Source organism: Nilaparvata lugens, chromosome 6, assembly GCF_014356525.2.
Source record: "Nilaparvata lugens isolate BPH chromosome 6, ASM1435652v1, whole genome shotgun sequence".
Classification (NCBI taxonomy): domain Eukaryota; kingdom Metazoa; phylum Arthropoda; class Insecta; order Hemiptera; family Delphacidae; genus Nilaparvata; species Nilaparvata lugens.
In genome coordinates, this window is record NC_052509.1 from 60,005,988 (window position 1) to 60,032,954 (window position 26,967).

The following is a 26,967-nucleotide window of genomic DNA, read 5'->3' on the forward strand; positions in this document are numbered from 1 at the left end:
ACGGAAGATAGCCTACTCGTTCCTGTATAATTATGAAATAATACTATTGTTCATTGGAATTATATGAGTTAAAACTAATATGACTACTCTTCCTTTATATTACCTATTGATAATATTGAATCTAACAAAATCTACAAAGAACCAGAATCTATAATATGAATAAGAGTCATGTACCGGTACTAACAAAGTTATATTCGGGTATTTGTATTAATTAACAGAAAATATTTTTTGTATTACCTTAGTCAATAATATTCAATGAAATAAAAGCTCAACTGAAGTTATTGGTCCACCTATTTTGACCATTCAAGTAATTTAGTAATTTATGATCAAGTAAATACAAAATTATTGATAAAATGGGAATTAACAGTTATAACACATCTGAATTCAACCCACTCTGTCATCTTTTATGGAAATAAAAGGGAAGAATTGAGGAATTGAAGTGAATTCTCTGGCCCGGTTGCACAACAGCCGGTTAAATTTTAACCGTTAACTTCACGGCCGTTAAAATTTAACCGGCTGTTGTGCAACCGGCACTCAGATTCGAACCCAACATTAGTATCTTCCAACATAATCTTCTAGCTTATTGAGAAAAATACAAAATGGTTTTGCCCGTATCATATTTTCAACTGAAACTTGTTAAATCACTGCGTGTTACTATTGTTTTGAATGGAAAAAATGGAATCCTATCCCATTCTATACTTTTGATATTGATCCACAACATAAAACACTCAAATAATTTTGTTGCCTGTGTATTACAAGCTCATCTCATCCAAGCTCAACCCAGAATACCTTCAAATTATTCCCTAAATCTTAGTTCTCAACGTAAACGAAAGTTTGGAAACAGGATAATGGTAGTGAGTGTATCAAAACATTGTTCAACTGTCCGGATACACTACAAGTTCTGTTAACTATACAAAAAGCGCCAAAAACGTATTCTAGATGCGACAAACTTCGAGACACTTCTCACAAGGACGTAGATGAATAATTCACAATTCACTGAAATTCTTTGCATTGGTTCCAATGCAAAAATTGTTTTTTCAATCACAATAATTATGCAACAACTGAACAATTCTATAGGAGGATCCCCATAAATATTACTCAATATTGTTGTAATTTTCAAATTCCTAGCAATTCTAGGTATCATTGTTGACATCAATATAATGCTGTTCCTAACATTCGTTAGAATTCTTGTTTCAATTTTATCTAGAGTGATCATTGATGAAAACATACTGTTATTCCTAGTGATTTTTTTCCTGATTTCTGCTGAGGTCTTCTTTGATAAAGACTTACTGATCTTCTCAACAGAAGTGATCCCTGCTTTTATTTCCACTTTAGACATCATTGATGACCTCCCACCTATGTCGTCGCATCTTTTTTGTGAATACGTCATTGGAATTTTTGTTGATGATGATGATGACAAGGAAAAACAGTAAATATCTATATGAACTGTATACATTGTTACAATTATAATTACTTTATCATTACTCAAGCATATAGGAAAAACTTTGTTATAGTTCATATTGTCTGACGATGATAGATTGAAACTTTTGTACAGCAACTTTTCAAGAAGAAGGAGGATGATAATAGTAGTAAGTCTCTCCAAACTTTCCCTATCAGCTTCAAATAGGATAGGAGGTGTTTTTGAACTACTTCCCCTATCAGCTGGGAAAATAATAGTAGAAGCTTTTGAACTTCCCCAAGGTTGGATAGGAGTTGTTCCTGAACTACTTCCCTTATCACCTGCGAAAAAAATACGAGAAGTTTTTGAAATTCCCCTATGGATGGAAGTTGTTTTTGAACTTCCCTCAACCAGGATAGAAGTAGTTTTTGAACTTCTTCTATCGTTTTTGAGAAGTCTAGAAAAAGTTCTTGAACTTCCTCTACCAATTTCAAGCAGGGTATTAGTTGTTTTTGAACTTTTCCCTTGCAGGATGGAAGTAATTCTTGAACTTTCTCTATCGCCTATGAAAAGGATAGAAGTAGTTCTTGAACTTCCCCTATTGTCTATAAAAAGTATAGAGGGAGTTCTTGAACGTCCTCTACCAATTTCAAGCAGGGTATTAGTTGTTTTTGAACTTTTCCCTTGCAGGATGGAAGTAATTCTTGAACTTTCTCTATCGTCTATGAGAAGGATAGAAGTAGTTCTTGAACTTTTCCTATCGTATATGAGAAGGATAGAGGTAGTTCTTGAACTTTCCCTACCACTTGTACGTAGGATAGGAGTAATTGTTTTTGAACTGCCTCTAAACAAGATGGGAGTAGTTTTCGAACTTCTTCTATCATCTGTCTGCTGGATAGGAGTAGTTTTTGAACCTCCCTCAAGCAGTATAGAAGTGGTTTTAAAACTTTCCCTATCTCCTATGAGAAGGATGGAAGCAGTTCTTAGACATTCCCTATCACATGTATGCTGGATAGGAGTAATAATTGTTTTTGAACTTCCTCTCATCAGGATAGAAGTAGTTTTCGAACTTCCACTATCATCTGCAAGCTGAATAGGATTTGTTTTCGAACTTCCCCAGCTGAATTCAGTTTGAAGAAGGAGAGACACGATAATAATAGAGTAGTAGTAGATAATTAACAATGCATTTACGGGAGATAGAAGAAGAGGAGGAACCGATGAGTGGAGGTGGATGTGGATGTGGAGGTGGAGTGGCCCCCTTGCCTGTAATCAGTCCATTTCGGCGGTCTCTATGAAGTGTGACCTGACCTCCAAGTGGGAGGCCAGATCTAGGACGAGGTGCTGAAGAGCGGGGTGCTCCAAGAGGTCGGTGTCAGGCAAGGCTGGTTGACATCGGGGCCTTAGTTGTCTGCCCTGAAAATTAAAGCCAAAAAGTCACTTAGAAGGATGTCAATAGATGAATGAATAAATGTCAAATGACAAATGCCAGAGACTAGGCCCACCGCAAAGTAGACCGACGTTGATCCACGAAAAGCAACCCACGCCGTGGGATGTTTTGTAAACCATTGCTAGGCTTCTCCAGACATGTGTGTAATACATGCAATGGATAATCCACTTGTCAGCTGATTGATTATGAATAATTCTATAGCAATGGTTTACAAAACACCCCACGGCGTGGGTTGCTTTTCGTGGATCAGCGTGGGTCTACTTTGCGGCGGGCCTAATCATGTTTGAATAAAAATGTAACAGAAATAATACTATTTATATAGTGAGTTTCTATAATTAAATGTCAATAGATTGGATTTAGAGATTACAGATTATAGAGATAAACAGAAGATTAGATTTGATAATTAACCCGACGTTGGTCGAAATAAAAAGAAATATCGCCATTGGTCAACGGCCAGCACGACGTTCATGTGATTTCACTAATATTTTCACTTTCGCTCACTGTCGTGTTCACTTGATTATTTTACACATAACATATTTTTACTTTTCACTTTAATGTGTTTATTGCATGGAAAGTTATTTTTCAGGGAATAATAATTATTATCATCAGCGTGACAGTGAACAACTCACTGTCACTGTAATTATTGTAATATTGTAATTAGTACATAATTCCCTCAATCACCAAAATGAAGAAAAAATGAGAAAAATAATAATTGTGTGACCTGGCTGGCTAAAGTTTGGTCAGAGCTTTCAGGTTGCACCTGATTAATTTCAGGGCTGCTGACATGACTTACTGACTGTTTCTAGGATAACAATCTGGTCTCTTGGGGGAAAAGTGATGTGAGTTAAAACACAAATAACTGGAATGCATTTTACGAAATAAATAATACATGATCTGTCAATGGAATCTAACACTACTGTGGAGGTGTCTGCTGACTCAAGTCAATGGAGCAACTTACTTAATGGAAATTGCTTCCCAGGATATAGGTATACCACTTCAGAACTCTCTGATACACATCAGAGCTATATAAAGTCTTAGGGATGTTATTTTCAGAAACACTGCTTTTGAAGAGATCGGGATCGAAGAGAGCTCAAACCAGAGGCAATAGTTATTTTGTATATCTAGAGTGAAAAGTACGACTTTTTCTCCCTGTGGGAAAAAGTTTGAAGCCCGAGGCGAAGCCGAGGGCAACAATTTTCCTGAGGGAGAAAACGTATTTTTCGCTCATGATGTACACAACATTTTTCCTCCATCTACATTTTTTTATAGAAACTGCAAATAATATCATTTTAATAACTCACGTATTGGTGACAATGTTTCCTAACAACATAACCAAAAATCTGAAGCCTAAAAACCAGTCGTCTGATTGGCACTGCCGATTGCGCTATCTATTGGCAAAAGTTGTAACAATTATATCAGCTGGGCATCTACCAAAAATGGCTGACTCCGGATCACGCGGTTCAGATTTGAATTGCAGATCAAAAATATTTGTTGGCTGGTATTTTGAATAGAATAAAATATTTAAAAAATTGTATAAATTTTTATCGTCTACTAATATTAAGAATATAATATTATATAAACATATATTTCATGAGTTGATCAAATTTCTGGTTGTGGTATTGAATTCAGTTGACTCAATGACATACACCTCTATTATGCTTTCTCATCTGAGCTTAGACCTTCTAGCCTATTACAATGTAAGTTTTAAAATAGAGATGCTTCCCATGTTATTTAAATGGAGTCACTTTTCCTCCCTAGGGAGTTTTTCTGTTTTTTACTACCGAGAGCGAAAAAGTGACACTTTAGTATTATGTTTCTGGGAGTAAAGTAAGTACTTTAGACAGTAGGTGGAGGAAAATGATATTGTATGATTGAGATACTAATTTTTGATTGAAACTAGTAGCCTAGTCTTGGAACACCATGATAACATGTTAGAAAAACATTCCAAGATGAACATGGCAACGAATAGAATATCATTTGGCTTGTTATTTCAACAGAAAATGTTTGCCTCTCATCACAATTCATCTTTAATCGATTGGACTATTAATAATGTCATTCTTGCAAAAATGTGAAATTTTGGACAGCCTTATATTTCATTTTGAGAATTTAAAAGTGCAGATCTAGTGTAGCAGGCAAATAAGATTATTTATTATGATGATGAAATTTCTGTTGTAACACGGCAAACTACTCAAATGATTGTTAGGCTTCCAAAATCGAACTGTACCACGTTCCAGAGGTGTTTCCTTTTTCTTGCTCCGAAATTTTATAACTTACTACCACCTGATTTGAGAAGAATAGATACCCATAAACACTTCATGAATAAAACTAAGCTTTGGCTATGGCTTCATTCGCCAGTCGAGGTGGAAGGCTTCTTTAAGGTTTTAAGTTGATAAGTTTCAATATATATCCACAAATCAAGTCAACCTTGTATTGACTACTACATAGTCCATCAATTTATTCTGTGTGATACGTTTTTGTCTCGATGATGTCACTAATAACTGTCTTTCTGTTGAATTATACTACACTATGGAATTGATTGTTATTTTAATAATATTATTTCTCTGTAGATTGATAGGTATTATCGCTCTTTCTCTACAAATGGGTGTAATTTATAATGGTAAATGATACTAAAAATATTTTTTTTTGTATGTATGTGCGAGCTTGCACTTAATCATCTTCATTTCATCTTCATTACATCATACTTAAATTCTAAATCTCTCTTCTTCCCAACTCCTTTTCCTAGACCTACTAGATCTTAAAAAGTATCAATTTATAAAAAAAATAATCTTACTTATAACACTTTGTATCTGACTCCTATTCGCGGACAAAGTCCAGTAACATACTGTACTTTCTGTGAGTAGTATCTTGTTCACTTGTAACTTGTCGTGTTATACTTTTGTTAATATTTTGTATGAATTTCGAGTGAATAAATTTGAATTTGAATTTGAATTAGTATACTCACTTTGAATGCTCTATGGAGGTGGAGAACAACATCACAGAAAATATAACGAAGCAGTAAGAGTCGCAGAAAATCATCACCGAAAAATTGTAGGTACACTGGATCTGAAAAAAAGATGAAAAATTAACTGTTTGAAAGCTAAAATGGATATGTTGCAACTAAGTTACCAATGATAAATTGATAATGTATCGATTTAGAAACTGGAAACGTAGGGTAACTGGAAATATAGTGAGGTAAATTTAGCATTGGTTGACTTGTACGCATCAATGTAATTTATAGGCTAAGAGTTGAAAATGTAGTAATTTAAAGTGAACATATGGAAACTTCTGAGATATTGCAATTATTCAAATGCTAATGAATTAATTATTATTATTAAACGAAAATCCAAATCAAATGTTGTTATCACCCCGAAGACACTACTGCAAATATTGACAAGAGGGTAAACAGCTAGATAGAAATTCGATGAGCGCTACTATTCAAAAATTATTTGTCAGCCCGGGGATTTTCGTTTAATAATAATAATCAATTCATTAGCATTTGAATAATTGCAATATCTCAGTAGTTTCCATCTGTAGACTGGCTGGCTGGCTGGCTTCGTATAAAATGAGCGCTGCTATTCAGAGATTGTCAGTTTGGTGTAAGGGTAAGCATTCCTGACCGGCAATTAGGAGGTACTGGGTTCGTTTCCCGGGCTGACAAATAATTTTTGAACAGTAGCGCTCATCAAATTTCCATCTAGCTGTTTTTAAGTCTTCGGGGTGAATTACAGCATTTAATTTGGATTTTCGTTTAATAATAATAATTTATTTGAAGTGAATCCCACTAAAGATAATGAAGCTTCATCTATGCTGAGAGATGCATTGGTAAAAGGGTGTTCCAGATCAAAAATGTTCAGTTCTTTGGAGGGGGTTAGAGTTTGGTCACCTCTCTGGAGACGAGAAGGTAAAGAGTTGAAGGTCATCTAGAACGTTGAGTTCATCAACTGTTCTCTAGAACGTTGGAAAAGATATCATTATAAAATTGAATCAAAGGATTTCTATCAAGTTGTCACAAAGTGAATTTTATGACGGAAGGAGAGTTATCTTATGGAGAGTATATCTTATGTAGGGCCAATTTATTTCTTTTAGAGTGCGATAGCATGGCATTTTGATAACCCTGACAGATAGCTTGAAGGGTGAAACACGAGTGTATCTGACAAAGAAAGTCTATAAAATAATGTAATCACTCACCAATTCTACTTCTGGCGAATAGCCTGCTAGCTTCGGTTACAAATCTATCTATGAACGATTGACACCGCTCCCAGTGGTGGATTGGTACACTAAGGATGTTGCAGATGAAGCAGAAGGCTGTCAACGGACTGTGCAGAAAGAGAGTGAACAGACTTCCGTTGTGGTGTTGATCTGGAAAAAAATGGACAAATAAATAAATATCTATTGAACTATTTGAAGGTTTTTCATCTATCTCTCATATCACTACAACATAATCACTATTATGAAATTTGAATATTCGAGTAGGCAGTAGGCCTACCCATTGGATGGGTAAAACAGCAATAAAGCTGAATTCTTGTTGAAGAATAAAATGAGTTGACTTATAACTAGTTGCATGTTTCAGTAATGCTTCATCCAGTCCTGCCTGATTCATCCGATTGAAAACTTTTTCATATTTATCGAACCAAATCAAATCAATAGTTTTATTATTTGTTCTTGAGCAAGTACTCATACAAATAGGAGTTGCTATCCTAATCAGATACAAAATACATTATTGATTAACAGAAGCAATGATCAAAACACGAACATTACAAAAAATCCTGCTACGATAATATAATAACAATATTCAAAATGAACATTAGAAATTACAAAATAAACACAAAAATAGTTTGAAAAAAATTCGATAGAAATTTCCAAATAGGCCTATAGCAATAACAAAATTAACCGACAAAGTGATATTAGATTAGGAATTTTGTAGCTAAATTAATGTGTGAGAATTCTTAAGGTATAAATTATTACCAACATAAATATATGAAATTTAATATGTGAGAAACTATAAAAACAAGTAATAAAATGACTAGTAAATTCGTGAATGACTGGAAAAGAGTAAATTTTAACAAGCAATCTTTGAAACAAATTGATCATCTCAAATACAATATTTTTTTTAAATACACTAATATATTTGTGAAAATACTTCTATTTTCGTTCTTTGATCCCAAATCACAGTGAATATAATATGAAAAATTGTCGCATTTCACCAATAAATTCTAACATAATAATAACCCTGATAATTAACTAATAAAACCGATACCAAATTACTTTCTTTGGATTTTTCGTTGATAGCTTAAAATCATTTCTTCAATTAATATCTAAATTATTTTCAAATTACTTTCTTTGGATCTTTCTTTAATACTTATATTCCAGTTTGGAAGAATATCTAGGGTGGTATGAAGAGTCACCCCACAATATTATCAAATGAAATTTGAAAAATTGTATTTCCTTTAGTGAATTTGAGTTAAAGACCATAATTCAAGAAGTGGACTTTTAATAAGAATTATATTTTTGTGCTATGCTTTGTCTCATTTATGATTGATTAATATTTTTGGTTAAGGATGACTATAAATTCTCCATGAGTAATGAAAGGGTTGGATTGATTTACAGTTTAAGTTAAATCATGAACCCACTAACAGGCCAATACCATAGAGAGATTTAATAATAAAATTATCATTTGTTTTATTCCATGAATTATTATAATGATTGATTCAATCAATGTTATTACCTTGAAACGTTGGAGGAATGTCTTGAGGCGACATTAGAATAACTAAAGGCTGCGTGAAGTAACGCGGAATGTTTTGAAAAACAAAACTATTGTCTGAGTCGACTATCACAAAAAATGGCTTCCTTGTGAAGGGATACAGGTCTCCTGGGTACAAGCTGCAAAAAATACAATGAATAATAGAACATATATAAATAATACATTATAGAAAACACACCTAGGAGGAAATTTACTATTATCAATAGTTCCATAATAATAGTAGCCTGTCATACGAATACAACAGTAGTTTTCAATACTCATTCTAGATTTTTATATTTCAATTAGAGCTTTGAAAAATGTTTCTCAATTTCATATAATAGTGAACACTTATAGAAGGAGAACCACCATTATAAATAGGTAGTTAAATAATTAGTCCTAGTATTTAATGAAAATATGAGAGCATTTTTGAATATGCAAAAATAATTTCGATTTTATTATTTCATGTGAAACTTTCAATCATTTTTCTCCAGGTTGTAACACAATCATAGTGAGATCAATAAAATATTTGCAGCGTTCTAAGACATTAGGCTTATTTCACGGGAATTGAGAGATCCCGATATTCATGGGAAGACTCACTCAAACACAAAAAACCCAGATCTACTCACCAATGCATCTCTTTCAGGTGCAATCCTTTCTTATTTGCATGGTCGACCTCTTTCTTACTACTTGTTACTACACCTCCCAGGTCATACCCCACTGAAACATAAAACAAGTTCATGAATTCACTTTAGTTTATCAAGTTTTGTCAATTTTACTTTTATTATGATAATGCTCGAATAATCTATATTAGAATTAGACTTAGGCAACACTGCTATTCATTGAGCTCCCGAGAATTTGAACAAATATTATCTAGATTAGAAGTTTAATCTTTTTAGGGCCGTTTGCACAGTCAAAGCTTAAACTGAATTCAATCAGCTGATGGCTTAAACTCAAAATGAAACACATTATAACAAACGAGACTTGATACGGATTTAATCCAGTTTGAAATGAAATTCAGTTTAAACTGTCACTGTGCAAACGGCCCTAAGAAGGGTAAATGCTGGAGGGCAAAATATTCAAATATTTTTCTCCCAATTAGTATTAGTTTCTTTGATCTGTCGATACTCTAGTAGTTTCTTTTCGCTCTTTTGTTAACATATTTTTAATCTTACTATAGTTTATTTAGTTTTTCGAACCCTTTGTTCTTCTTCTTTTTCTTACCATAGTTGTTTTTCACCTTTTTTGTAATTTCTTCTTTGTATTTTCATTAGGCTCACGATCAGACGAAAGTCTTGTGAGTCATTTGATTCTTTTTATATTTTTATGATGTATACAAATTATTTTGTTGAATGAAAAAGACTAAGAAATTGTCAAAAAACCACTGATTTATTGATAATTAGAAAGACCGGTTTCGGTTATTACACCATTGTCAATCTCTGATAAACTAAAACTAAATACAAGAGCAGCAGAATTATTATTATTATTCTGCTGCTCTTGTATTTAGTTTTAATTTATCAGTGATTGACAATGGTGTAATAACCGAAACCGGTCTTTCTAATTATCAATAAATCAGTGGTTTTTTTTTGACATTTTCTTAGTCTTTTTCATTCAATATGAATAATTACCACAATATCAACTTCTCAACTACACAAAAATTAATTTGTGTTTTTTTCAATTGTTGTGGAAGTGAAGAAGAATCAATAAATTATTAGTATTATTAGATTAATTGAGTGTACTGGGCAGTTAGAACATTTTTCTAAAATCTTTTGCACGGAACAAAAATAGTACGGTATTCATCCTCCAGATTTAATTCACAGTGTATATTAAAATAGGAAAGCTTGCAAGACTCTTCCATTGACACTAAATTAATATAGATTAGAGGTTTGATTCAAATTTAGCAACCTCGTATTATTAGCCTTTCGGTTTGAAAAAAACATACTAGCATCTTATAAGCTCAGTTAACTGCAAATTATTAAACTGTGAATTGTGATTCAACTGAATCAACTAGAACAGGTGACATCAGATACTTGTGGATGAGAAAACTGCATGAGGTCTACTGTTCACAGAACTTCCAGTAGTTAGACATCTCAATAAATTGTCGGTCCCGGCTGAAGTATAATATTTATAATAGTGGTATGGCCAATTGAAGCCTTATTCTCAGGCACCAATAATAAGTCATACGAATTTACATATTTTTTTCAATGAACTATAGTTCTAATGTGTTATGGAAGGAGAAGATTGTATGTTTCACTTACAATCACCAGGATGCTTTGATGTTGAGAAACACCCATCAGCGGAAATGTATAGTAATAGTGCACCGTTTGCTGGCAACTCTTTGAAACCTACAAATAAACATTTGATTAGTATTTTTGTGATAAAAACAATATTTATTTTCAATTTTTATGAACTCTAGTACATTTTTAAGAGATTCTATTAGTTTTCACAGTTAGTAGGATAACAATTTAAACAGAATTAGAATGTACCAGAGCCCATATTAAGTCTTTGCTGAAGAGAATGGATAGAATGACGTGATGTATTAGTATTACAGTAGAACTGGATAATTTTGGATAATTTTAGTATTCGTTTGACACAAAAAAAAAAACATATTAGTTTGACACATATAATTAGGCTATTATTATTTCGAAATTGAGTCCAAGTGTAGGTTTAGCCTGTGGTACTTAAAATTAATGACCTAATTCTAACAGCTTCTACACAAAAATTATATAAATTATTCATTTTTACAACAGTTAAATTTGACAAAATAACCATAACTTTATCTAAATCCATTACAATATTTCTAATAAGTTTGCCAATGTAACGTTTTCTTGCGTCATTATACATGGGGCATATCAGTGAGAAATGTTGTACCGTTTCGTCGGTTCTAAGATTGCAGATTGGACAGAGCTCCCTGCAGTTGATCCAAGTACCCTTCCCCTCAAGAAACAAGTAGAAGCATGTGTCACTGGCTAGTCTCAGTTGGGAAACACAGCGGATTTTTGAAAAAGCCAACTTGAAATTCAGTTGTTCACCTATTAGAAAATTTGGGTTTAAAAATGTGTACCTGGGTAATGAATGAGAATCAAGGGCCCTGCTAACATCTAAATTGAATAAGTTCTCGCTATACTTATCTACCAAATAAGTATAAAACGTTTTTAGAGTATTCAGTTCTATCCCGTGATCGGTCCACAGGTTGCTCGCTGAGGCATAATGGAATTGACTCCTTACTTGATATAACCAGTTGTATTTGAGTTTTGTGTCTCTGACCCCCTACCATGAGCTGACTCTTGTCTCATAATTTCATAGCATTTTCTTGTGTATCTATTGACTGGCATTCCTAATAGTCGTATTAACCAATTCAGAGCTTTTCGAAAAACTATATTAACCAGTTTAAGGTTACCTGTCTCGATGCGAATCGCCCAGTCAGGAGTACCCTTATAAAGAAATAGCAAGCTCTTGAAAAATTGACACTGGATTTTTTCCAGTGGCTCCATGCATGACAACCCCCACACTTCACAGCTATACAATACCCCCGGCAACAAAATAGTGTAAAACAGTTTTGTGTTAGTTTTTGTGTTAAACAGTAGGTGTTAAAAACATTAAAATTAGGAACACTTCTAAATTCAATTTTTGTAATGATAAAAGGTTTGTACAACTTCGAGCTATAGATTGAACTCACGAAAATAATCAGGTTATTTTGGAGTAGTATTTCCATTATAATTGACTAGTTTCATTGATGGGACTGTAATGAAAAAATGTTTATCTTGTATTTTTTCGTTAGGATTACTCTTGAATAGAAATAAAATTATTGATTAAACTATTTTTAAAAAGGGTACTTGGATTTTTATTTTCATTTCAATGTTTATCTTTAATAATTTTTATATTATTCCATCCCATGAATATGCATGTAGGTAACATCAATCAATATATGAGGCATTTTTATGTCCTGACAGATGGTTAATTCTTAGAAATAGCCAGGAAACACCAATAATAATTCTACAAGATAATAACAATAATACTAATTATAATTCAATAATAATACTAGAGATCATTAGATTATAGTAAAGTTGACAAAATTAAGTGACGTATCACTTCCCATTGGAGTATGTAATGAGATGTTTCATAGAAATAAATATCTATTCCTGTTCTATTTAATCTGTTTATTATTTACTATTTTATTTCATGGCAAATTAATTTTCGAAATATTTTTTACTTCAATCAACTCTCCAATATTACCTGAAGCTAGGAAAACCATAATTTGACTGAAAGTCGGTTTGTAGAGAAGGTACTTGTGTGGATTTTCTCGCTTGGGAGGGCGATCACCATTTTCCTGACACCCTGTAACTACTGGGTATCCTACAGGCACGCCTCCTTTTGCACTTGCTATTGAATAACTTTTTTCCTGAAACATGAAAATATCAAGTGTTGAACAAAAATTCATAGAGTTTGACATACAGCTTTCATATCAGTTAAAACAGTGTAATATGCTATATTTCTAAACATTGTTATTTGATATTATTAAATGTTTCAATTATTCATGATAGATCTACTGATAAATGGAGAAAAGGCATATTGAGCGAGAAATTTCTGTACATATTTGGTTATTTATATGGTTATATATTTATGTCCAACGGATCTCGAAAACGGCTCTAACGATTTTCACGAAATTTGGAACATAGTAGGTCTATAATATAAAAATTCGATTGCACTAGGTCTCATCCCTGGGAAAACTCGCTGAAGGACATGAAAAGGATAATAATTGTATTCATCCTTGGAAAAACAGATGATAATTTCGTCGTCTGTCGATAACACAAGATGCGTGTGTGGGAGAGAGACAGAACTATTTTCAGCTGTTGAATCTATCAGCGTATCTCACGAGAAATATTATCAAGAAATTTTAATCGACTTGATCAAAATAATCTGATTTGTTGACATGACATGGTATATCATTTTAAATTAGAGTATATACCGTAATAATTATTTTTAAAGTTAATCATTATATTTTACAGTTTTAAGTGATTAAGTAGTGATTGTATCTATTTGATAAAGAATTTACTCGTTTATCTGAGTATTGAAGAGCGTAAATTGTATTTTGAAACGTGAAAGTGACATTTAACCAACATTTTGATTTGGACAGTATAAATTGGAAATGGGACAGTTTTGGGCATGAGCCTGTTGTGCCTTTCCTCATGTTAAGTATGTATACATACACAATGTGATAAATAAATAAATTAAATTGTTATTTTGTTATTCAATTCGGTTTGTAAACAATCTAAATTAGAACTTTTCTGTTTTCAAATGTTTGGACTGAAAATTGGACCTGAATTCAAGTGTATGGAACATAACCTACTTTTTGGACTATTTATAGTGTATAAATCAAAATTCGGGGAGGATACAGTTTTGGGCTGTGCCTGTTGGTCCTTCCCCAATCATTTTAAAGAATTGTGTTCTGTTTATCAATAAATAAATAACGAGCGAAGCTTGGTGCCCCGATATTTATTATTATTTGAATTCGGAGGGAGGGAGAGAGAAGATTTATACTCATTAGTCTATTTCTTGTTTCTTATTGGATTGAGATATCAGTTAACCATTATACAATAGACATGAACCATAGAGAAAAGATACCATTATTGCACTATTCATCTATGATAAAATTTATATTCAATTATGTGGGATAAATGTATCGATTGTGTTGATGAATGAAATCTATAACACAGTCATTTTGGATAATTTTTAATTTTCCATCTGCATCACAATAATGCGACAGTGAGCATTGATATGACGAAGCATCATTATGTCAATGAATACAGTTCATGAATATTGCTACATGAGACTGAAATAAATTGGAGTCATGATCAAAACTCAACATCTTCTTAAAATTTATGTATTCAGGGCTACTAACTTATTTTTATTTATAAAATAACATCATAGTATCCTTTTTTTGAAAAGTTTTTAACATAAAATAAGAACGAAAATCCTAAATAAATGCTGCAAATCACCCCGAAGACCTCTGCTACTGCAGACATTGACAACAGGGTCAACAGCTAGATGGAATTTTTTTTATTTAGGATTTTCGTTCAATAATAATTATATATTAATTAGCATTTGAATAAATGCACTCTCTATTTAATTCCATCTATAAAATAAGAGTTTTAATTTGTGTTTTAATATGTTATTTTATATTAAAAACTTCAAAAAGGGTACTATCATGTTATTTTAAAAACAAAACTCAACAGTTCAAATTAGTGAGGAGTTTACTTACAAAAGGTATCCTTCCAGGTGCTGGAGATGCATCATAAATATGATTGAATTCATCTTGTGGCTCCCTTTCTAGAGTCTGCAGCATTCTAAACATATCCATTGTTAATTCACTAAACTTAACCTGAAACACAGAAAACAGTTATTATGAAATACTAAAAAAAATGTAATATCAGATAAAAAATATCAAATGTTAATAGTAACTGAAGAAAATATTCGACTTCAATATTACAATAGTTTTAAAACCATTGACTTCAATATTACATTGACTAATAGTATTCAAAATGCAATATGTGTGATGAGAATTGATTAAATTCATTTTTATAGTGAGGTCCACGTTATAATGGCAGTGGAGAAAGATAGGAGAAAACTTTTGTCGATCCTCTGTCTTTTCAATGCCTTCTATAGACGGTAGCTAATACAGGTTTATTGATGTAACGGTTAATATTAACGGCTCATTCTCGTTTGAAATTATCAATTATACTTTATTAAGCAATAAATTATATTTTCAATTATTTCATATGAATTTTCATAATTGAGATTAAATATTTTGTTAATTAGTGTTATCAATTTTACACTTTTAAAAGACGATCTGGCAACAGAGCAAAGCGAGAACGAAATAGCGCTATCCGCATGGTTGAATGATAGATAAGGATAGCAATACCATTACACTGCCATTATAACGTGGACCTCACTATATATTGAGAATTTGGCTATTGTAAGCCCTATAATAATCAGTAGGCGCCTATTCAATAATAGAATGAATGAAAATGAAAAGCCACGAATTTATATATTCAAAAGTAAATATGTGAGCAGTCTATTAATGTATTAGGCCTACTTCTAAAGCCAAAGACAGTGATGAATTGGAAGAGCATGGAAAGGTTTACGATAATGAACTTAATTCAAATGTAATGGATACATATTTTTCAAAACTACACAAGAAGTTAAAATGTAAATCAAATAATTTGATAATTATTTCCATTATGGTCAATTATTGACCATCTCAAATATCGAACAGATAATGCATTTAATTTTCAAAACGTATTGGTATATTGCATGTTTGGTTTATGATGATGATACGAATCAGACATCAATGTTTCATTTTAAGTAAACATTTTTGAACCAGTGACATTATATTATGATAGATTATGATTGATTATTTATTTACTCACCTGATCATTACAATTCCCAACTATTAATATTTCTTGTAATGATAAATTCATTTGTGTTGATTTCTCAACCGGAGGTGTTGTAAGTGGGCTTAACCTGTGAATTGAAACAAAAAGTTACAATTTTTCCAAATAAATAAAGACTGTCATACAATAAGATGTATGGTCTAGACAGAGTACAATGTAGAAAACAGTTGCATAGAAAATAGTTTAGCCTATTACTTGGAATGACACTAATCCAAGATTTACTCGTCTTCATTTGAAATATATTTCATATTATATCCAATAGTTCTGTGATCATTTCAATAAACAGTATCGATTGATTTTTCTATTACCATAAATGATTATTATAATATTCATTTTTACGGAAATAATATTCAATATCATCAATATCACGAAATTCTTCTATCCTCGATGAAATCAAATGTTTCATTTTTATGATAAGAAATTCTCAGAATTTGCCTCACATTACTATTTTTGAGAACAGAGTTCTGAGTTTATTTATTATCGCTATTCAATCCTATCATGATAGATTTCAAGTCAATCAATTAATGAGCAAGTGATTGTTTGAGAGAAAACTAACTAAATGTAAAACTCAACTAAATTTTCAACTCATAACCAATTATTCATATTTATTGGTTATCAAACTACTGTAACCAATACTCTAAATTCATAACCGATTCTTTATTCTGATCTTTTACCGATCTTTTATTCGTTATCACTTCTAGTTTATTATAAGTGTGTGGAACTCCAATAGTTGATTGTCGAGGAAAAAAATAAGGAAAGCACGAAAGATATGGATTATGGTCTATTCTGATGATAAAAGAGGGATGAAAATCAATGATAACAGGAATAAATCACCGGAGCTTGTCAGCTCTTTCAGGTTGCTGCTCACACTGACACTCACACACATCAATGACCTTGCCCTTTGATAATTCTTCTGGAAATGTATAATCAGATCAGCCAATGGGAAGGGAGCATTCAGTCTCTAATAGGGTTTCACTTTCACTTGGATTTTCTTCGGTGTTGGAGCATAATTATGTGATTTAACTCTTCAACAAGATCAAGCTATTAAACTGATTCAATTTGCCAGTTTTCTCATTCCTGATTATTAGAATCCAATCAGTCATGAATTTACTAGAACATGAATTTGAATTCAACACTTTATGAACTTCGAACATAATATGAATCCCACTAGCATTTGAAAAATTGATATAACAATGATTAGTTTTCAACATGCAGGAGAGTAGGCCTATTTATTGTCAAAAGAATAAAATGTGTATAATATTCATAATTGTATTTATTATGTATTCATATTAATTAATTATCATCATTAGTTTAGACTCTAGATGATTGAGTATTATTTTGTATACATTGTTTTTTTTGGAAATAAAGTTCATTATTATATTATTATTCAATTATTATCAGGTAGCAGTAGGCTGGTAAAACATTATAATTAAAGGTATATTTTTGATACTTTTATCTTATTGTTCATCTTATTCCTCTAAAAAAATCAATTCATAACTTGAAGAAATATACTTTTGATAATACACTATTCTTGAAACTTTTAAAAGTGAAAACTATTATATTCACTCACTCATTCATTTAGTAGTAAAATTCGTTTTGCCATGTTTATGATAAAAATTATGCTCTGGTCAACTATATTTATAGCCTATATGATGAAAATTTTCATTTTTTCCATCAATACAATAATTATAATGATGTATTCTACAAATATAATTATCTAAAAGATAATTATTCAATAAAAAGAATTATATTATTCTCAGGTGAACTTACCTATGTGATAATACTATGGTGTTGGAGTCGGCATGTAATACACTAACAATTCCATCTGCCTTGATAAAACTCTTAATTTCATCTAGAACTAATGACCACTCTAACTGGTCATCAGGCTCATAAGTACTCGTATAATCTACTATTTGCTTATCCAATTCCTGAAAAAAAAAAACAAATCAATTAAACAAAATGATTTGAATCTGCAGATAATAAGCTCGTGGGAGAAATCCTTCATTCATTTTGCTGCATTTTATTGATATTGTCGACAATAAATTATAAAGATAAATAAAAGCTTAGTGTGTTAATATAATTATATCATAGAGCTTCACTTGATATGATATTAAAAATTATAGTAAATATGCAATAATACATTTTCAAAGTAGGCTACATATCAATCAAAATTAGCAGTAGGTATCAATAACACTGTAATCAATATTTGACTCATATTTAGATATTTATATTGATAATACTTAACTAATATTTCACGATATTAGTTACTATGAAACAGAGCATTTTCATTGTCTCAAACAGTAGATTAGTGAAGCTCATTCATGTTGGAAACTCGACAACACAGACAGACAGACAGACAGACAGACAAAAGATATTTATTCCAAAAAAATGCACTTTACATACAAAGTAATAATCTTATGCACTCATTATCAATATAAAACAACAACAAAGAATAAAAACAACCTCATGAATACAGTAAGCCAAATAAATCTTTAGAAAATGGTCTGCATGGGCAAAAAATGCCTGTGCGCAAACCAGAGTTGCATATAATAAGTTTGTTAGAGAGAAAGGAAACACTAATTTTGCTGCATTCAGAATCCTATTTAAAATTATTATTAAGTACAGAGGATTATTGGATAGCTCAAAAAAATAATAAAAAGGTTAATTATTGTAATGATGCATACAGATTCCAAGAACAGTAGTCAGGTTTCACCACCAGTGAATTTATCAATTAAGGTAGGTATAATTTGTTGTGATGATGTTTTCTGAATTGTCCACTCCCAGCTGTATTAAAAATTTCTTCAATTTCAATTTAAATAAGGATTTTGAGACGTCCTGAAATACTATGTGGTGTGGGAAGTGACGAGCCACAGTGAATCATATACACATTACGATTAAATTGAGATCAATGAGATGAATAAAATGTAAATTACATAAATATATATAATCTTTGAGAAGTTATTTTATTTTTGTTATCAAACATGAAATAAACTTTGTTCAGTTGAAACTCTTTCCAATACTTGCTACATGTTGAGTCTGGGAGTATCTATTTTATTCTCAACGGGCTCTTTGAATGTTTAATAAGATGACAGTTAAGAATATGATAGACACGATGAATAACTTACCATAACAAGATCCCTGACTAGTTTCATCTTTTTTAGTAAAAGACACACAACAATAAAACGTGCATAGTATCGAAGTTTTTTAACCATTAGATCGGATCTGGAACAAAATTGAATTAATTAATTATGAGACAGTGCATTCTGCAATGTTTTTGATGCAAGACAATAATAATGATGATTCCTATTATTAAAAGTTGAGAATTTTGTTCAATCAAGCTTATTATGTGATTCATGATGATAATTTTTTCCTACCTTCCACCTTTTCCTATCATCACTTCACATGAATTTATTGATATCTGATAGTATTATGAAAAACATCAACCAGTTGGTAGGCTAGAGCCTATTTTAGTTTTAATCCTCAATTACGTTTCATTGACTCGATGAAGTTTCTGGCATAATATTATGTAATCTTCTCTTCTGAAATCTGAATATTTGGGTAATCTCATTTCAAGATTCTATCGAACTTTTTTCTCAGTTGAGAATGAATAGATTTCAATTTTGGAATGGACTCTACAGGTTGAAAATTCTAAGAGCAAGAATGATAGTTCATATTTTATGCTATTTTTGCAACTTTCGTCTTGTCAATGATATATTGTCAGTAAAATAAATTGTGATAGAATGATGTAAGCTCACCGATCTTCCTTTGCAGCTCTAGAATAGTATGCCCTCCCTCTGATGGCGGCATAGAATGAGTAAGCCTCATTCAAATAATTTGTTTCACTCGTTCTCAAGCTGTGAACAATTTCAATCAGAATTATAATTTTTATTATATAAAACAATAATATTCTAGTATCAAATATTGATGTTTTATGGATTATGGAATATTGTTATAAGACAAGTACCACAATAATTTATTATAATATGTTCATAATTTTCAAATAAATAGGCTTCAAGAGTTCAAAAAATTATTATTTTTTTATTTTAGCAATAAATGATTCATTCACTTGGCCTTATACAGTATAAGATAACGTCTTTCTAAAAGAGATTGAGTAAGGGGCCTGTACAAAAATATAATCCATTTTTTGTCTTAAATTTGTGATGTATGGGAAGAAGCTGCTACACTCTAAACGTATGAAAGTTCATTATAAATGATTTGTTCAATATCACAACATAGAAATCAAGTCAACAGTGTGAGCAGCTTTTCTCTGCAATTTACAACTCTCCAATTTCAACGTAACAGACATTCTAATGGAATATTAATTCCCTCCATTCTATGTAAACAATAAATTATAATAGGATCTATCATCCATTTCCATGAAATAATAATCTATCATCACTTTAAATCATCATATTTAAGTGCATCATATTTATAGGAATAACAAGAAATGAATTCATTGAAAATTGATGGGAGAATCATATCCTTAATGTATCATAACTAATCAAGTCACTCAGCCTATATTTTGCTATTATCTGTTTCCCTTAGAACCTGATGCGTTAAACCATTATCAAAAAGCCTGTACTCGAGTTGATAGAATTGTTGTATAATTTTATAAGCTGAAAAAACGTTTTTTTCCAGTGATGTTCAATGCACAAGATCCATATTGATTCAAGTATGAATTGATCATTATCACAACGTTTGTTCAACAGTTAGTTCAGGATTATTAATTTCTTATAATATTAAATTACAACGTACACCCTCAAGGATTTTTTCGCATAAAAATATCACTAACAGAATTACGCTAAAACAATTGCAGTAGTATACAGATAGAGGACGTTTGAATGCGGTACATAATAATGGACTGGTTCATTAAAAGCTTGGCCTATGTGCCAGCCAAGCATAGACACTAGGCTCAGTCCCAATTGAGGGTTTATCCGCAAGGGTGTTTACAATGCTGTTGGCTCTGATCTGCTTGCCAAATATCATCACATTGCCGGCCGATCAATGCTATCTGCCAGATTTGACACACTGCCATAGCTCCATACTTAATCTCTATTCAAGTTTATTGTGTCTCCAACTCTATTCTGCGTCATTTGTATGACGAATGTTTGTACATAGGGTGAAGAGAACATACTGTATGGTAGAATTCCAGATTTTGTCTAATTTCAGAGTTTAAAAAATTTCCTCACAGCTTTTTAATATCATATCAGCATGAACATTTCTCAGCAGTTGTAGTTTATTGTGTCTTATTCAACTCTATTCTGCGTCGTTTGTATTACGAATGTTTGTACATAGACTGGAATAGAATGACTGCCTTTATTTTTGACACATATAGGGTGTAGAGATTATATTGTATGGTAGAATTTCAGATATTCAGATTTTGTGTATAATTTCAGATTCTAAATTTCCTCACAGCTTTTTAATATCATATCAGTATGAACATTTCTCAGCAGTTGTAGTTTATTGTGTCTTATTTAACTCTATTCGGCATCGTTTGTATTACCAATGTTTGTGCATAGAATGGAATAGGATGACTGCCTTTATTTTTGACACATATAGGGTGTAGAGATTATTCTGTATGGTAAAATTTCAGATATTCCAGATTATGTAGATTTTCAGAGTCTAAATTTCCTTACAGCTTTTTAATATCATATCAGAATGAACATTTCTCAGCAGTTGTAGTTTATTGAGTCCTATTCAACTTTATTTTGCATCGTCTATATGAAAACTATTTGTTGTAGACTAAAGGGTGAAGAGAGCATAATTGGTAAAATTTGAAAATAAGAAATTGCAGATTCATTTGCCAAAAAATTCATACATTACAAAAATTTGAAATAGACATGTCTAACAAAAACACAATATCTTAAACTAAGAAATAACATAAAATAGAACTTGTCTGACCATGAAAACCTAAGACAAAAGTAGAATTTTTTAAGCGTCACCAGCAAAAGAAAAAAAATCTTGCCCGCTGGTGGGAGTATTAATATGAATAAATGAAAACAATAACTTGAAAAAAATATAAACTAAAAAGAATAAACGAGTAAATATATGGATAGCTTGAAAACGATAATTCAAAAACTTGAAAATTCAAATATTTGTAGACAATTATGTTGTAGAAGAGAATGATAGAAGTGATAGAAGAGAATGAGGTAGAATTGAATATATTTGTATTATTTTAGAGTCTAAATTCCATTACAGCTTCTCAATCTGATTTTGCTACACAAGTTTCCATATTCAATAATTCAAGTCCATTGTGTTTTCAACTCTGTTCTACGTCCTCTATAATATGACAATTATCTTATTATCAGTTTAATTTGGAATATTTAATAGTTAAAATTGCTTACTAGTAGTGATAATAGAGTTGGCCGATCTTGGACGCTATCTCTCCGATTTGCCATCTTTTCAAGCCATATTTGGTATCCAATATTTGTCTGGAAAATAAAATGTAAAATGTGCTAAATACAGCATAAAATTATTCACCTATAAATAAATATACTAAATATGAGCAATCACAAAATAGAACATAATATTTTATTGATATTGCTTTACAAAAATTTTATCTTTACAAGATTTGATTGAGAAGTTACAAGACAGCACGATTTCAGAATTCTCAATAATGTCCTATCCTATTGATAATAATGTTCTGTGATTTAACCTATTTCGGACTATGTGTAACCTTGTCTTAATTGGGGACTGGAATATCACAAGGTTACCTTATTTTTTCTCTCCTTATCATTTTGATGATGTACTTATTGTATGAATCAATCCACACTATATAATTGTGAATATTTTAAATCACGTCTCAAATACATCAATCATTTATATGATGTTTAATAATATAATTTACATTATTATGTTGAACGCCATGTCAATAAAATGCTCGTAATTTATAATGATAACACCGTCTTGGTCAAGATCATACAGTCTGAACGATGCAGTCAATGCATGCAATACAATACACATCTGTATAAGATCGTCAAATAGTATAGTATTGTTGCTAAACCTATCAAACTTCCTTACAATCGCTTCAACCGTCTGTTGGGAAATTCGATATCCAAACGTTTGCGAGTACGTTTATTTAGTCTAATATCGAATAATTAACACTTGTTACACTTTATTATTTGTCACGTTTCAACATAATACAGAGTGTCCCGAAAAGATGGCTGGTTATTGGATTTAAATGACTACATAGCTCCTATGAGTCTCAACATATAACTCTTATATTTATCTCATTTTTGAGTTAGATCCATTTGACAACTTCTATAGCTGGGTTTGTGAATATGAATTCTTAATAAATACACTATAAACATATTATAAATAATTTTGTCATTGTTAGAATTTGTTATACTCAACTCATTTGTATGGTTAAACCGTGTACAAATAAAATGATTTATTATTATTATTATTATTATTATTATTATTATTATTATTATAAATATACTCAAAATTATTCTGGAGTATTTAAACATGTTCAATTCTTAGAAGCTTTTCTGAAGTGTCCAACTGTACACAAAATCATTCTGTAGTATCTTGAACATTCTATATGAGAAATAACATTTTTAAAATTCTCATATTCTCACTTAAATTCTCTCATTCACTTAAATATTCTCACCCACATACCATATTTTTAGTATAATGTTTAATTTGAACTGTGAATGAATTTTTGTGATTTTTATAAAAGTGTTCACATAACCTCATTTGAACTATTTTTATCAAAATTAGGGTTAGAAACAGTTTTGGGTTTATTCTGCTAATTCTCTCCCAATCATTAATTTGATATTGTGATTGTGGAAAGAAATGATTAGATTTCAACATCTCACATGCAGTCTATCATTCACACAAATAAATGTTCAGCGATATACCTGTTTCTTCCAGACTTTCAATGTAAACTGAACAATTTTCGTGGATTTTTGAGAGAGTATTGAGCTGATTCTCACCTATGCTGCTGCTGGAACTTCCAGAGCTTGGTGTAGATGTCGAAGGTGCGTCCGAAATAGGCTTGCCACTGCTTGTGGCCGTACTGCGGCAGGTCGCTGCAAAATGTGAAACACCTATTCAAATGTAACAATATCTATTGCAAAAGTTCTAACCGATCTAATCGATACTACTATAGCAATATGTTACCAACTATGAACAAAAGCATAGGAGAGAAACAAAGAGGGAATAATGAGGAGAGTTTTTGATAGTCAATCATATAGTGGAAGAGATAAGGAAAGCAAAGTACAGAAATAAAGTACATGATTAGTACAATAACATAGGATAAGAACAAAGTGGAATGATGAGGAGAGTTGGAAAGTCGATCAAATAGTGGAGGAGATACGGGAAGCAAGATACAGAAAGTACATGATTATAGAGCATGACAGAGAGAATAATTGGGAAAATTGAAAAGCCAATCATGTAGTAGAAGAAATGAATAAAGGAGAACACAGAAGGAACATAGAACACAACAGAGTAAATAAAAAAGAGAATTGAAAAGTCAATCATATGGTGGAAGAAATTAATAAAGGATAACACAGCTGGACAATCTTGAGATTTGAATACTCAATCATAATATAGTGGAAGAAATAAATGAAGAAGAACGTAGGAGGAACAAAGAACACAGCACAGTAAATAAAAAGGAGAGTTGAAAAGTCAATCATCAAACAGTGGAAGAAATTGATGAAGGAGAACACAGAAAGAACATAAATGAACATAAATGAAGAGCGAGAGAGTGAAAAGCTAGGAGAATTGAAAAGTCAACACATAGTGGGAGGAATTGATAAGAGATAACACAGGAGGACCATGAGGAGAGTTAAATAGTCAATCATTTAGTTGAGAAAATAAATGAAGGAAAATACAGAAATAACATAAAACACTTAATAATTGTTTCAATAGTGTTTACGTTTTGTTTCAATGTGGAGATTAGTGAAGAATTGGAAAGTCGCACATAACCTTTATTTGGACAATTTATTTTATGAAATTTGGATGAAAAGAAGTTTTGGACTGTAGTCTGTTTCTTTGTCCTCAAGTTGATTGTAAATGATGAATAAATAAATACGACAGAGAGAATGATGAGGAGAGTTGAAAGGCAATCATAATTATAGTGGAAGAAATAGAGAGAGGAGAACTGAGGAAGAACATATAGAACATGACAGAGAAAATAATCATTAGAAGATTTAAGAAGTCAGTCACATGGCGGAGAAAATAAATGAAAAAGAATACAGGAAAAACATATTATAGTAGCCTACACGACAGAGAGAATAATTGGTCAAGTTAAAAAGTCAATCATCATATAAATAGGGGGAGAAACAAATAAATGAGATCACTGGAAGAACATTGTTTACTCTATCCAATAAATGAATAAACATAAAGAACTCGACCAAGAGAATAATTAGGAGAGTTGGAAAGTTAACATCACATAGTGGGAGAAATAAATGAAAGAGAATACAGAAAGAACATATCATAGAACATGACAGAGAGAATAATTAGGAGATTGAGCAGATAAGAACAATTAGGATAGTCAAAACGTCAATAAAATAGGAGAGGAGCACAGAAAGGACAATCAGGACAGTGAGAAGTCAACAATCAACAATCTAAAAAATTGAAAATACATAGAGTGTTGTCCCAGCTGTGTTGGGAAACACTGATATATTTTACAAGGTACAGATACAAAAATCTAGATAAATGATGCTAGATCCCTAAAGTATCATGAATAACGAAGTATTTTATGCTGTGCGAAGTAGATATTGGAGTCTACGACTTCAGTTGTAGCTTGTAAACACACATACACAGGTTATTACATAGGCAATAAATACAAGAGGAGAAAGTACAAAAGGAAAAATGAAGAACATCTTGACTTAGCTGGGTTGAAGAGTACTAAATACTAATACTGTATTGCATATATATAAGAAATTAATGTGAGATCTATTGACATGTAGGTACAAAACATTATTTAAATATGCGTTATGTTGTTTGAGCGTTGACTGCTCTCAACGATAAGAAAATGGATACGTTATCAGCAGAAAGAAATACAAGAACAGGATGAGCAATCGGGAGAGAAAATTGGCAACAAGGAAGTAGAAAGATTCTGAAATAAAATATTGAACAAGTAGGAACTCAGAATAATAAATAATTATTGAAAGAAGACAGGTAATGGTTGATAAGAAAACTGAACAAGCAAGAGATTGTTTGAAAACATATAATCAATCAATAGCTCCCTCTCGACTGTTGTTTGTATTGTTCTCTGTTTCCAACAAGAGAACAGATCATTGAAGATAGAACACATCAAGTTTCATATTCATCTATTCATTGGGATTATATACAATTAATTAAAACATTATCAGAAAGGTAAAGTGGAGAGTGTGTTGAGTTTGTACTGTAGCGCAAAGAGCAACGTTCTGATCTTTGGGTAATACGTGAGAATTAATATAGATATTTCCTCAGTATGAGTGCTTCACAATACAGATAGGAAATCACCATAGAGAAACAATAGCGTAAGTAGGTATCCCATGGTATAGGGAATTTATGTCGCAACTTTTACTGTTATCTCAAGCCGATTATTGTCCATTATTGTCAATTTTTACTGTTTTGTTGGGGTGATAGTGTATGAACGGCACAATTTGAGAGACTACCAGCGTCACACAGCTGCATAGGAAAGAACTACGTGAACTATCGGCTTGGTATAACAGTAAAAGTTGCGACATAAACGCCCTATACCATGGGATATCTATGCTATCGTTTCTCTATGATATCACTGACATTACATACAATATTTGAAAGACTAATTATATTCAAACACATATCTCAAAGTAGTATTTTCATAGAGAAGATCGTACATCAGAGTGAATTAGCTGCAAACTACTTATCTACGGTAGTGTAGTGAGGAGATGAGAGTTTATCAATCTACAAAAAATCTGAAGGAAAACATATAATTTATAAAAGAATCAGTATC

At 31.6% G+C, this 26,967-nt stretch overlaps 1 protein-coding gene across 2 annotated transcripts in view; it reads right to left on the reverse strand.

Annotated features, from left to right (window-relative positions):
• Positions 1-752: 752 nt before the first annotated feature.
• Positions 753-26,967, reverse strand: part of LOC111051242 (protein SCAI) — a 40,810-nt gene continuing 14,595 nt past the window's right edge. Inside the window, exons 2-15 of one of the 2 annotated variants that reach the window (XM_039431586.1) lie at positions 23,975-24,088; positions 22,382-22,468; positions 19,793-19,891; positions 19,163-19,259; positions 17,808-17,965; positions 16,014-16,107; positions 14,846-14,965; positions 12,820-12,985; positions 10,842-10,928; positions 9,213-9,303; positions 8,572-8,726; positions 7,035-7,205; positions 5,809-5,909; positions 753-2,812 (exon numbers count right to left, since the gene is read on the reverse strand). In XM_039431586.1, coding sequence (XP_039287520.1) covers positions 2,669-2,812; positions 5,809-5,909; positions 7,035-7,205; positions 8,572-8,726; positions 9,213-9,303; positions 10,842-10,928; positions 12,820-12,985; positions 14,846-14,965; positions 16,014-16,107; positions 17,808-17,965; positions 19,163-19,259; positions 19,793-19,891; positions 22,382-22,468; positions 23,975-24,088 — 1,684 coding nt within the window. In that variant the 3' untranslated portion in view covers positions 753-2,668. The remainder of the gene's footprint in view (positions 2,813-5,808; positions 5,910-7,034; positions 7,206-8,571; positions 8,727-9,212; positions 9,304-10,841; positions 10,929-12,819; positions 12,986-14,845; positions 14,966-16,013; positions 16,108-17,807; positions 17,966-19,162; positions 19,260-19,792; positions 19,892-22,381; positions 22,469-23,974; positions 24,089-26,967) is intronic. The other variant, XM_039431587.1, reaches the window with a different exon arrangement.